Source organism: Equus asinus, chromosome 23 (genome assembly GCF_041296235.1).
Source record: "Equus asinus isolate D_3611 breed Donkey chromosome 23, EquAss-T2T_v2, whole genome shotgun sequence".
Classification (NCBI taxonomy): Eukaryota; Metazoa; Chordata; class Mammalia; order Perissodactyla; family Equidae; genus Equus; species Equus asinus.
The window spans coordinates 52,549,119-52,561,867 of NC_091812.1; the positions used below are offsets into that span (position 1 = coordinate 52,549,119).

Below are 12,749 nucleotides of genomic sequence, written 5' to 3' on the forward strand. Positions count from 1 at the left end.
TTTTGGTGTAAAGCTTATAGGACCCTGACATTTTAAAATTATTCTAGTGCTTACGTGTGGTAGTTATTCTATATGGGTGTTGTATTTAGAAATACTCACTTGCCTCTCTTTATTTTATGCCCTACCCAAGAGATGGTGGGTGGTCCCATCTGAGAAATTTGTTTGATTGTGGACTATGATTGGGAATTTACATTATTTTATTGTAAATTTCATTTTCCAACTATTAAAAAATTTCCCCAGGTGATTGATTGTGATTAAGTAGCTTTTCAGTATTAGCCAACATTTTGCCCAGCATGCATCTATTACCTTGTTATGTCCCAGATCTACCTTGAATGTTCATGGATGTAAAAAATTAAATTCTGTAAACACAAGAAATGTCATCTTATCATCTTAATCACAACCTCACTAGCCTGTAATGTTGGAAGCTTTTTTTCTTGGCTTCTTCCCCCAGGGAAATTCCTGAGAAATTCAGCCAAATATATGCTATTTAGTTCTAGACAAAGCTCCTGTCACAGATCCCTGCCTCCTTTCATTAGAGAACACTAAATAGCATGACTTAGACAAAGAGTTCACCTTTTCATTTCTCCTAATGTCCAGAACAAGCCTTGAAAACTTGTTCTCTGTTCCTTTCTTCTGTCCTTCCCACTTCCTACCTCAAGGTCTTCAGAGTCCAGGACCTCCCCTGAAGTTACAGTGAGTCCAAGGAAGGGAAAAGCCTTTGGTTATTCAAAGTTCCTCCTGTGTCCTAAAATAGCCCTAGAGTTAAAAGTCCTCCTGGGCTTTTTTAATGGTGTTGTTCCTTCTTGCATGGATCCCTCACCCCAGTCTTGTGGTATTAGAAGGAGAAGGGAGGGAGGATATTTGTTGCCAAGGTTTGCTGTTGTTTCTGTCCTCCCAGTGCGTGTAGTGATGTGGTGGCCATTCCCTGGATTTTCTCCATTGTTTGTCCTTGATGGTTACTAGCACCTTTCCCTGAGAAAGAAGGGAGGGGCGTGAGGGGTGGAGGCGGGATTTGAAATCAATAGCTGTCTGTTTGAGAAAATTCAATAATTAGCATCAGGTGGGTGGTCTGGATGCTCTCTGTGTCTGGGAAACTGTGTCACCGTGGGCAGAGTTCTTCATTTTTCTGTGCCTCGCTTTTCCTGCAATTATTGGCGAACTCAAAACAGACCAGGAAAAAGGCAGCAACTTTTGGAATATATATCCTGAAAGGTACAGGATGGATGATATATACTAGGTCTCTAGATGCTGCAGGCAAAACCCCAGATTGCAATGAATATAAGTGAATTCTGGCCCTTTTCTCCTCTTAATTCATTTCAAGTCAACACAAAAGCAGCTGCAAAGTAAGTTCAGTAATTTGCATTATTTTAAATAGAGATGTTACTAGTATTGATTTTTTTTTTAAATTTTGAAATAATTTTAGACTTACATGAAGTTGCAAAAACAGTTTAGAGGGTTCCTGTGTACTTTTTACCCAGCTGCTCCCATTGATAATATCTCATGTAACCTTAGTTCATTATTCAAACCAGGAAATTCACATTGGTACAATACTATTAACTAAACTATAGACCTATTGGATTTCACCATTTTTTTCATACAGTATGTAAACTTTCGGGATTAGCCTTTTTTCACTCAGCATAATGTCTTTGAGATGCATCCAAATAGTTCCCTGTATCAATTATTTGTTTTTTTTTTTATTGCTGAGTAGTATTCCACTGTAGGATGTACCACAATTTGTTTATCCACTCACCTGTTGAAGGACTTTTGGGTTGTTTAAAAAATTTATATCTAACACTCTGTGTCCTATAAATTTTCAGCTCTTTCAAATTCTCACCTGGTCATCTGGAAGGAAGAGACAAGGGCAAGGCTCAAAGGCAATGGAAAAAAATCCTAGTTGCTAGCTCAGTGGCTGGGGGAAGATGGTGTTTTATATATCAGTTGTACTCATGGTATCTTACCCTCATTTAAACTGTTCTCAGGGCTTGAGTTATTTGAGAATCCTTAGTTCTCTGAAGAGCTTGACAGGTAGACAAATTGCTATTCTTGTTAGTCTACGTGCAGATGTGTACTTCCCTCTTGACATGTATCAGCTTTTGCCAGAATAGAATCCCTTCTGAGAAAGCATGAAATTACCTTCTCTCACCATAGCTCTCTATCCACACAAACAGATGACTCTTAGCTACATTCTGAAAAGTCTGTACCCATACTCACCTTGAAGCAGTCACACATGCGCGTGTGTGTGCGGGGGTGGGGGGGGGGGCGGGAATTGGGGTATATGGCCTGCAATTGGATGTTGCTCATCTCTTTCATTTAGATGATATATTGATCAGGGTCTTGACAAGAAAGGCACATTCAGGTGGAGTAATTGAGAGTTTGATAAAGGCACTATTTACAGTTGTGTTGTCAAAGTTAAGGACATTCACAAGCAATAGGGAATCATCCCACAGTGGTTAATGTTCCTCAGCCTGAACAGGTAAGGGGAGATAGTGTTAGGAAAATAAGAGAAAGCATGTGTATCGTAAACAGGGATGCCTAAGGGGAGCCAGAGCCTTCAGAAGAGGGATGCAGGCAACCTGTAGCAATCCTGCAGGAGGTTATCTGGGGAATACGTGCACTGACCTCACTGTTTCCACCGTCTGATCTCCTGTCCACATCTCCCATCAGATGAAGCAAACTAGAAGCCAGAGGACAAGAGAGCCTGTTGATGTCATTGTTAAAGGTTATTCTTCCAGGGCACAGAGCAGGGTTAAGAAGGTAGAGGGGGGATCCGGAGGGGTAAATGGAAAACATTGCACACAGGTGTTCTCACGGCTTTGAATGGAGAAGCTTTGTTGCATGTATATAGGAATGACAGAACTGGCCATGTAATAGATGCTCCAGTGAGTACTTGCTGCCTTTAATTTAATCGTAGTCATTTAAAAGAGACTTAGATATATTCAGAATGAAATTCCAGTGTAGTTAGGTGGATCCTTGCTTTTTGTTCCTATAATAAGAGGAACATGCAGTGGTTTCCTTTTTTGTATTCCATACGATTTGTTTAGCTTTAATGTTTTTATTGTTTTTGTTTCTGCATTGGGCAACCTCTAGTGGTCCTTAGGAAAATAACACCTGAATATAAACCTATAGTCTTATCAAGTATTTTGTTTGGGTACCCTATTGTCTTCTGATCCCACATTTCCGTGTTACCTTATAATAAGGAAAAATGTCAAGCAGAAGAGACCTTGGGCTTCGTCAGAAGGAACACAAGCAAAGAAATATTGAACTATTATCCTGTTTTAAAATAATTGTACTGATATTGCCATGGAATGATGGATAGTTGTAAAAGCCCTCTCTAAAAACACCTAAGTGACAAGAAGGAGCCAGTCACGTGGAAATCTGGGAGTAGTGTGTTCCAGGTGGAATGAATAGCAAGTGCAGTAACCCGTGACTTAGATGTGAACTTTGTATTATTGAGGAATGGAAAAAAGGCCATATGGAAGTATGTCTTTAACGTGGCTAGCAAGGAGGGCGGGTGGTAGAGATGAAGTTAGGGGCAGAATCAGGGGCTATATGTCATTGTGAGAAGCTTTAATGTTATTCTATGTACAGCGAAAAACCATTGGAAGATGTTAGAGAGGGGAATGACATACAATTCTTCTGGGTAGAGGATGGTTTGCAGGGGTGGTCATGAGGAAAAGAAGCCAAGAAACTAGTTTTGAAATTCACCTGGATGAAGAAGAGAGAAGATAATGACTGGACAAGAAGCAGTGAAAAGGGAGAGAGATGAATAGATTTGGGAATATATTTTTGAAAGTAGATCTAGAAGGACTTGCTAATAGATTATATATACGAAGTGTTAGAAAGAGAATTAGGAATGACTATAAGTTTTTCAGCTTGAATAACTGGGTGCCATGTTCTGACTTGGGGAAGAGTAAGAAAGGGATGGGAATCAAGAGTTCTCTTTTTAGTCTTTTTGTGAAGTTTGCCCTGAAGTGTAGCTGAGTTGTTATATATGTATGAGTTAAGAATAAATGTTTCTATTCCGGGATACCATATTTACTCTACTTTTGATCTCCTTTTATCTCCTTCAGCTTTGGAGGAATTTTTTACATCACTTGTGAAGCAAGAAATGGTGAATATGCCCCGTGGGATATATCACTCTGCATTAAAAGCAGGTGTCCGCTCTGACCAAGGAAAGACTGTAGCAGGAATCCCCAATTTTATTTTGAAAATGTATGAAATGAACAAGCAACCAGGATTGAAACCTGGCCTTGCAGGTGAGCACAGTACATAGTATCAAGGTACAGGTTTTTGATGTAATAGATTAATTTCAACTTCCAAATAGGATGTAATAAGTCATGGCAGGACATTGCTGCTGCTAACATCTAGACACACCTGGATAAATGGCAAAAAGAAATCACATTTTAAAGGCATCAGAGAACTATAGGAGCAAAGATGAAAAAATGGACTAAAATTCCAGAATAGGGAGAACATTTTAGAACTCTTTCCCGTCCTCTGCTCTCCCTGTCCCTTGGGGGATATTCACAGATTCTGGTTGTGGGCTAGGATTGGGGCTTGGCTCAGGAAGAGGCCTGTTGGAGAATAGAGAAACCTGTGGAGCTTTTAGTAGTTCTGTGGAACTAGGGTGATGTGATGGTTAATTTTATATGTCAACATGATTAGGCTAAACGATGCCCAGGTAGCTAGTAAAACACTATTTCTGGGTGTGTCTGTGAGTATTTCTCCAGAAAGGTTAGCATTTCAATCAGTAGACTGCGTAAAGATCGCCCTCCCCAGTGTGAGTGGGCAACGTCTAATACTTGGAGGGCCTGAACAGAACAAAAGGCAGAGGAAGGATGAATTTGTTCTCTTTGCTTGAGCTGGGACATCCATCTTTTCCTGCCCTTGGACATTAGCACTCCCGGTTCTCAGGCTTTCGGACTTAGGCTGAATTATACCACTGGCTTTCCTGGTTCTCCAGCTTGCAGACAGCAGATCGTGGGACTTCTCAGCCTTGCTAATCTTGTAAGCCAATTCCCATAATAAATCTTCTCATATATATTTCTATATATATCCTATTCGTTCTGTTTCTCTGAAGACTCTGACTAATATGGGTGACAAGTTGGAGATTTCCCTCATAAGAAATTTGCTGAATTTTGAGTTTGCACTAAAAGTTAAAGAACTAGGCTGATTCTTCTGAAAGGCAAAGTAAAGTCTTCATTCTTGTGGTGCTTAGGAAACAAAGAGTGGCTAGGAGAATGGGCCTGAAAACAAAGCACGTGAGTCTAGAATTGACACTGAAGACCTACAGCTCTTTTTACCTTGGTACGTGTACTAGTTCTGGCCTCAGCCGGAGGCTGAAATTCAAGCTTGACCTTAGCAAATGCAGGAAGCAGAGAAACCAATAGAGATCTTGATATTCTTGTGGTGGCTGAGTGACAAAACTGTGGACTTAAGGGACCTCAAACACACAGCCTGTGTCTCCCTCAAGACATTTTCCAAACTTTGAAGCTTATGGGATGGGAGAGTTAAAGAGGTAAGCTGAGAACCTCTAAGAACAGATGTGAATCTCCCATAATCTTTCCATATTGAGAGTCAAAGACCAATTCAACTGTTAGTTGAAAATCTTGGGGGAGGCATGCCCTAGGAACAGGGTTGAAACAGAAGTAGACTGAGATTTACTGAAAATATAATCAGGCATCACTCAGTTCAATCCATGATTTGATTGAGATGATCAGTCCTTCAACTCTATGTGCCTAACAGAGGTGAAGAGTTTAACATCATTTAGAATTTCTGTAGTTCTTTCATATACTGTCTAGCATACAATGAAAAAGTACTAGACATATGAAAAATGAAGAAGCTAGAAATGGAGGGGACATTTTATGGAGATGAAGTCACTCTATTTAGAAAATATCATGATTCTAATCAGTGTATATGAAATAGCATTGCTTCAAAATATATGACAAAAATTAGCAGAACTGAAAGATGAAATGGATAAACCCACAATAAGAGTGGGAAACTTTAAAGCATCTTTTTCAATAGCTTGACAAACGAGCAGGTAAAAAGATCAATAAGTTTACAAAATATCTGAACAATACTGTGAACAAATTTTGACTAAATGACTTATAGAGCAATGTACCTTACAGTGATAGAATTCTTATACTTTTTAACTGTACATGGGACACTTAGCAAAAGGACTATATGATGGACCATAAACTTCAACAAATTTCCTCTGGCGACAATGGGATTAAGCTAAAAATAAACAACAAAAAGATAACTAGAATGTCTCCAATAGACTTGGAATTGAACAATACACTTATAAATAATCCATGGACCAAAGAAAAAAATCAAAATGGAAATCAGAAAATATTTTGAACTGAAGGATAATGAAAATAAGCCATCACAACTTGTGTGATAAAGCTAAAACAGTGTTGGAGGGAAATTTATTCCTTCAATGCATGTATTAGAAAAGAAGAAAGGAAAACAATCATGACTTAAGCTTGCATCTCAAGAAACTTGGAAAAGAACAGTAAATTAAACTTAAAGAAAAGATAAAGGAAAGAATAATAAAGATAAAAATAAATACAATAGAAACATAAAATTAAAAAACAAAGCAAAGCAAAAAGTTGATTTTTTAATATGTTTAATAAAATTGATAAAGCCATTGTAAATCTGGACAATAAGATGTAGAAATATAGATTAGCTATATCAGGAACAACAAAGGAGACACTACTTCAGACCCTACGGCATTCAAAAAGATAATACAAGAATATTATAAAGACCTTTTAGCCAATTTTATAGTTTGGATGAGATATAGAAATTCATTAAAATATAAACCTTTGTAAAACTGACAGAAAGAGGAATAGACCACATGAATAGTTTGATATTTATTAAAGAAATTGAATTTGTAAGAACCTTCCCACAAAGAAAACCCTGGGTGCAGATGGCTTCCTTAGTGTATTTTTCCAGAAAATTAGGGGAGAAATAACAATGGTCTTTCATAAACTCTGATAGAGAATAGCAGAAAAGGAACACCCTTGATGAGATCAGCATGATCTTGATACCAAGTGCAAGAAGAGAATATTACAAACCAGTCTCTTCCATGAACGTAATTGTAAAAATCCCCCCAAAATATATTAGAAAATTGAATTCAGCAATATGTACAAAGGATAATACATAACAATTAAGTGAGGTTAATTTAATGTTTGAAAATCAATGTAATTCATTACGTTAATAGAAAAAGGCAGAACAATCTTTAGATGATCTCAATAGATTTGGAAAAAGCCTTTGAAAAGTTTAGCTCTTGATACAAAAAAGACTCTCATTAAACTGTAAATAGAAGGGAACTTCTTTTATTCTGATAAAGAACATCTACAATGCTGTCTTTGTACTTAACACTGAAATATTGAAACTTACTCCTTGAAACTGGGAAAAAGATAGCTGATGCTTGTTATCATGACTGTTATTCGGTCTCATAATGGAGGCCATAAGTAGTGTAATAAGCTAAGAAAAAGAAATAAAATAATAAGGATTAGGAAGGAATAGTCATTATTTGCAGGTGACATGATTGTACACATAGAAAAATTCAAAATAATCTACAGACTAAATAGGATTAATAAATAAATTTAGCAAGGTTACTGCATACATATGAAGGTCAACATATAAAAGTAAATTATATATTTGTATATACCATAACAAATAAAAAATAAAATTTAAAAACTGTACCCTTTATAATAGCATCAAAAAATATCAAATATCCAGAATAAATTTAGCAAAAAGTGTGTAAAACCCTTACACTGGGCGCTACAAAATGCTGTAGAGAAAAGTTAAAGTAATCCTAATAAACGGAGTGATATACAATGTTTATGGACTAGAAGACTCCATGTTGTAAATATGTCAGTTCTCTTCAAATTGATATGTAGATTCAAGTCAATCTCAATCCATATCCCAGTAGGTTTTTGGAAATTGACAAACTGATTCTAAAATTTGGTGGAAATGGAAAAGACCAAATAGCCAGGGTAATCTTGAAGAATAACAAAGGAGGATATACATTACCAGGTATCAAGACCTGTTATAAAGCCACAATAATTGGCAGTGTGGTATTAGTGCAAAGATAGACAAACTGACCAATGGCAGAATAGATGGTGTCCAGAAACAGACCCACATAGACAAGGTCATTAGATTTATTACACACGTGACACTGCAGTACTGTGTGACCAGAGGGGGAAGGACTGGGAGGAGAAGTGTTAGAGGAGGAGGAGGGAGGGAAAGAGGGAGAGTGAATGTGTGTGAGTGCAGGGATGAGGGAAAACTTGTTCACTTGTGGGCATAAACTAAAGGAACCCATGTTATCAGTTCACAAAGATTGATATGTGCAAATCATTTGTCTTTAATAGAAATTTATTTCTTTAAAAAAGCTTGATACAATCTCTAGAAGTAACAGTTCACAAAATTTAAAATGTCACAGATTGTAAGTTTGTTCATTTATTTACAAACAAATAAGGCTTGTAGATAAGTGATTAAGTATGGTCACTTGTTCTCTGTTCTGTTTTTTCTTTTCTTAGACACCAATAAACAGTCAAAAATCATAATTTGCTTAGCAAATTCTCTTGTCGTCTCTAAATCTCTCTATCCAGATTGATTGAATGTGGATTACTGAGAATCTAATTAGTGAAATTTTTACACAAGAAATGTTTTTATAAGTTTCCTTTTTTTTTAAAGGTGGTATGTTATTTTGTTATGATATTTCAACATATCAGAGTAAAGATGGCAAACCCTTGAATCGACTGATGGCCAGTAGAGGGCGAAGTTTCAAGCAGACCTCACTTGCTCTAGTGCATGAGGTAGGTGTCTTCCCATACTCTCTAACAGGTTCTTCTTGCTTGTATGATTTGGGGTTTTCCTCTGTCACTTTATGTTTGTGAAATTTAGTGTGTGTTTGAAAATAATTTTTCTCTTTATCATAATTAATTTAAGTTGCTTTTAAAGTCAACCAAAATAGCCGACCCAACTAAATACTGAAATATTTTGATGTATTAAGAAATGGCGTACTTCCCCTGCCACCTAGCCTAATTATTAACAATTAGTATCTAGGAATTTGGTTAATTTCATCAATGTTTAATTTCCGTTGTTTTGAATAAATTCCAACTTATTTAAATAATGCCTATTTCTTAATTCTTATCCTTTGCGACTGTGTAGGGCACCAGTGTGTATATTTTGTGGATGTTGAGTATTAACAGGAAAGAAAAGTGTTTGGGAAAAAAACCCTTTGGTTTTAGTGTTTATTTTACTTTTCCTTTAGGCCACCCTTTTAAAATAAAGTTTATATGATGCCATTAAATGATTTGTATGAAATCTGATCATTGCAGATCATAGCAATAGCAGAGGCAAGAGGGAAGCTGCAAATGACTTAGAAAATGTGCATTTTTATTGTTGTTTTTTGAAATTTTATGACAGTTACTCATTCACGTATATAAAAACTATGAATGAGTAACAAAATAAAATATCACAGCAAAGAGGTTTACTTTATATAATTTAGACATTAGATACATTATAAACGGAAAATATACAAATTATAAAAAATTTAATTAGCACTTCTATGATTAGTTTGTATTAAATCTTATTTTGATGTGTAATTTATAAATCTGATATCACTAATTTGGTTCAATTATATTTCATATCATACCAGTTACCACCAGTTAGCATAGCTGGTTTTAAAGAATCATCTTTATCCAATGCCACCCATGTTCTTTTCATATATTTAATTAGAGTTGAAATTATGTAAATATTTGGTTCAGAACCTTTTTCATCTAATACAGTGTCTTCATTTAACTAAGGAAGGAAGAAAGTTCTGGGAAAAGCAGTCTTTCTCTGTGAAGAAGTGAGGTTTAATTTCACTGAAGAGGGAAAAACATAGGTGATTTCTAGATTTGTTTTCCCTAGCGTCTTTGTAGGTGGTGTGGAGAAAGGAAAGATTTTGTACCTTTTCGTGTTTTTAAGCTGTGCGCTTAGGTGTTTGAAGAGTAACCAAGTGTTAGTTATTAATGGAAAGCTGATTTTAAAAGTCACCATTAGAAGAGAAACAAGAAAAAGTATTAATGTGGGGGAGAGCAGAAGACATCTGATAAATTCAGCACATGGTATCAGAACTTACGAGGTGTGCCTTAGATATGAACAGAGAAAATACTTGGGTTAAGACACTCGTTGCTTGTGTTGTAGAATGCCTAGAAAATTTCAAAGAGATGAGAAAATAAGATCATTATTTTAGAAGTCAATTGAAAGACATACTAGAATTCTGTCAAGTCTATGGTAGGATTTTAGCGTGGATTCATCTTCTGCTTACTATAATTCATTAAAAAAAAAAAGCAGAGAGAGAGAATGAGCCATGTGGTTCCTCAAACTATGTGACAACAAATAATGAGAGTTTTAAAGCTGGTTAATAAAAATAACAATTGCAATAATAATAGCTAATAACCAGCTCAGGCACTTTAAAGATTGTTATTCATATATTAGTTCATTTGATCTCCACATTAACACTGTGAGGTTGGTGGTGTTAATTGTGCTCAAGATCAGAGAGCTGGTAAGGAGAGGAGCCTGGAAGCTGATCCCAGGCAGGGTCACTCCCATGGCCCTTGAACTACCTTATGCTGTCCCAGGTTAAGCAGGGACATTTGAAAAATACCTTTGGATTGTTCCAAGAAGACTCTGGTATTTCATGACTGGTCTTCTTGCTTCTAGTCTTTCTTTTGTTGCAGTCCATTTGGTACTTTTCCAGCTGGTGCTTCTTCAAACTCTGCTTTGGTTCCTATTGCTACTTTATTCTGTCTTTTATTTTTAAAAAGTCTGTCATGAGAGTTTCAATTTGTTTATTAACTCACCAATTGATGGACTTTGGGGTTGTTTCCAGTTTTTGGTGATTATGACTAAAGCTGCTGTAAACATTCTCGTCCAGGGGTAGGTGTGGACATCTGTTTTCATTTCTTTTTAGTAAACAAGTACCTAGGAGTGGGATTGCTGGGTCGTATAGTAAGTGAATATAAGAAACTACCAAACTGGTTTCCTTGTGAATGCCCACCAGCCAAATAAGGGAGTTCCAGTTGCTCTGCCTCCTTGCCAGTGCTCCAAATGGTCGGTTTTTAAAAATGTAGCCATTCTCAATACGTTGGTAGTGGTTTCCCTTTTGTGGTTTTAATTTATGTTTCCTCTATGACTATTGATGTTGAGCATCTTTTCATGTATTAATTTGCCATTTATATCTTTTCTTCCACAAAGTGTCCTCATCTTTTGCCCATTTTTTAACCAGGTTTTCATTTTCAGATGAAAGTTCTTTATATATTCTGGATATACATCCTTTATTAAAATGTGCTTTGCAAATGTTTTACTTAATCTGTAACTTATCTTTTGATTTCCTAACCAGTGTCTTTTGAAGAGCAGATTTTTAGTTTTGAAGAATTCCAATTTTTCAAGTTTTTCTTTTTATCATCCTTGCTTTTTGTCTAACTGAAAGTTGCAAAGATTTTCTGTTTTTTTCCCCCTGTATTTTCTTTTTTCTTTATTTAGAAAAAGAGGTCTAATTCATATACCATAAAATTCATGCATTTAAAGTGTGCAATTCAGTGGTTTTAGTATATTTACAGAATTGTGTCACCACATTCAATTTTAGAATATTTTCATCACACCGAAAGGAAGCTCTGTTCCCATTAGCAGTCATTCTCCATTTTCATCACTCTCCATCCTCCAGCAACTGTGAATCCTCTTTCTGTTTCCATAGATCTGCCTCTTTTGGACATTTCATATAAGTGAAATTATATAATCTGTGGTCTTTTTGGTCTGACTTTTTTCACTTAGTATAATGTTTTCAAGGTTTATATAATGCATTGTCACATGTATCAGTACTTCCTTCCTTTTTATGACTGAATAATATTCCATTATATGGATATATCATATATAGTTTATCCATTAATCACTTAATCCATCTCCTATATTTTCTTGTAGAAGTTTTATGGTTTAAGGTTTACATTTTAGCCTGTGATCTGTTGGAGTTAATTTTTTATAAGGTATGAGTTATATTTGTTGAATATACCATTCTTTCTTCATCTAGGCATCTTTGTTGAAAATCATTTGTTCATATGTGTGTGGGTCTATTTCTGTACTCAGTTTTGCCCCGTTTGATCTGTGTGTGTATACTTTCATCAAAACCACATAGCTTAATAACTGTTGCTTTATAATAAGTCTTGAGATCAAGTAATATGAGTCGTCCAACTTTGTTGTGTTTTGTTTTTAAATTTGTCTATCTTTGGCCCTTTGCTTTTCCAACTATATTTTAAATAAGCTTTGAGAAAACACAAAAAAGCCTGTTGTAATTTTGATTGGAAATGCATTGAGTCTGTAGATAATTGGGGAGAAAATTGACATCTTAATAATATTGAGTCTTTCAATCCACGCACAAGATATATCATTCCATTATTTTAGGTCAATGTTTTGTTGTTTTCTTATTACAAATCTTTCACATATTTTGTTAAATTTAATAAGTATTGCATATTCCTAAGTATTTTGATGTTACTGCAGTTAGACTTTTTTTTGTTTGTTTTAATTTCTGACTGCTCACTGCTAGTATATAAACATAATTGACACTTTTCTATGACTTTACTAAACCCACTTATACATCCTTATAGTTTTTTTGTAGATTCTTTTTGTTTTTCATTGTAATGTTGGCTGTGAATAGAGATGGTCTTAATTTTTTTCTTTCTGACCAATATGCCTTTCATTTC

General features: G+C 35.6%; 1 protein-coding gene across 9 annotated transcripts in view; it reads left to right on the forward strand.

Moving 5' to 3' along the window:
• FOCAD (focadhesin) overlaps nucleotides 1-12,749 on the forward strand; it is a 269,315-nt gene that overhangs the window by 175,393 nt on the left and 81,173 nt on the right. For all 9 annotated transcript variants that reach the window (XR_011497231.1, XR_011497230.1, XM_014845338.3 and 6 more), the window contains 2 exons: nucleotides 4,071-4,256; nucleotides 8,701-8,822. Coding sequence is in view for 7 of the 9 variants with exons in the window: in XM_014845338.3 (XP_014700824.3) it covers nucleotides 4,071-4,256; nucleotides 8,701-8,822 (308 nt within the window). In the remaining 2 variants the exon portion in view is untranslated. The remainder of the gene's footprint in view (nucleotides 1-4,070; nucleotides 4,257-8,700; nucleotides 8,823-12,749) is intronic.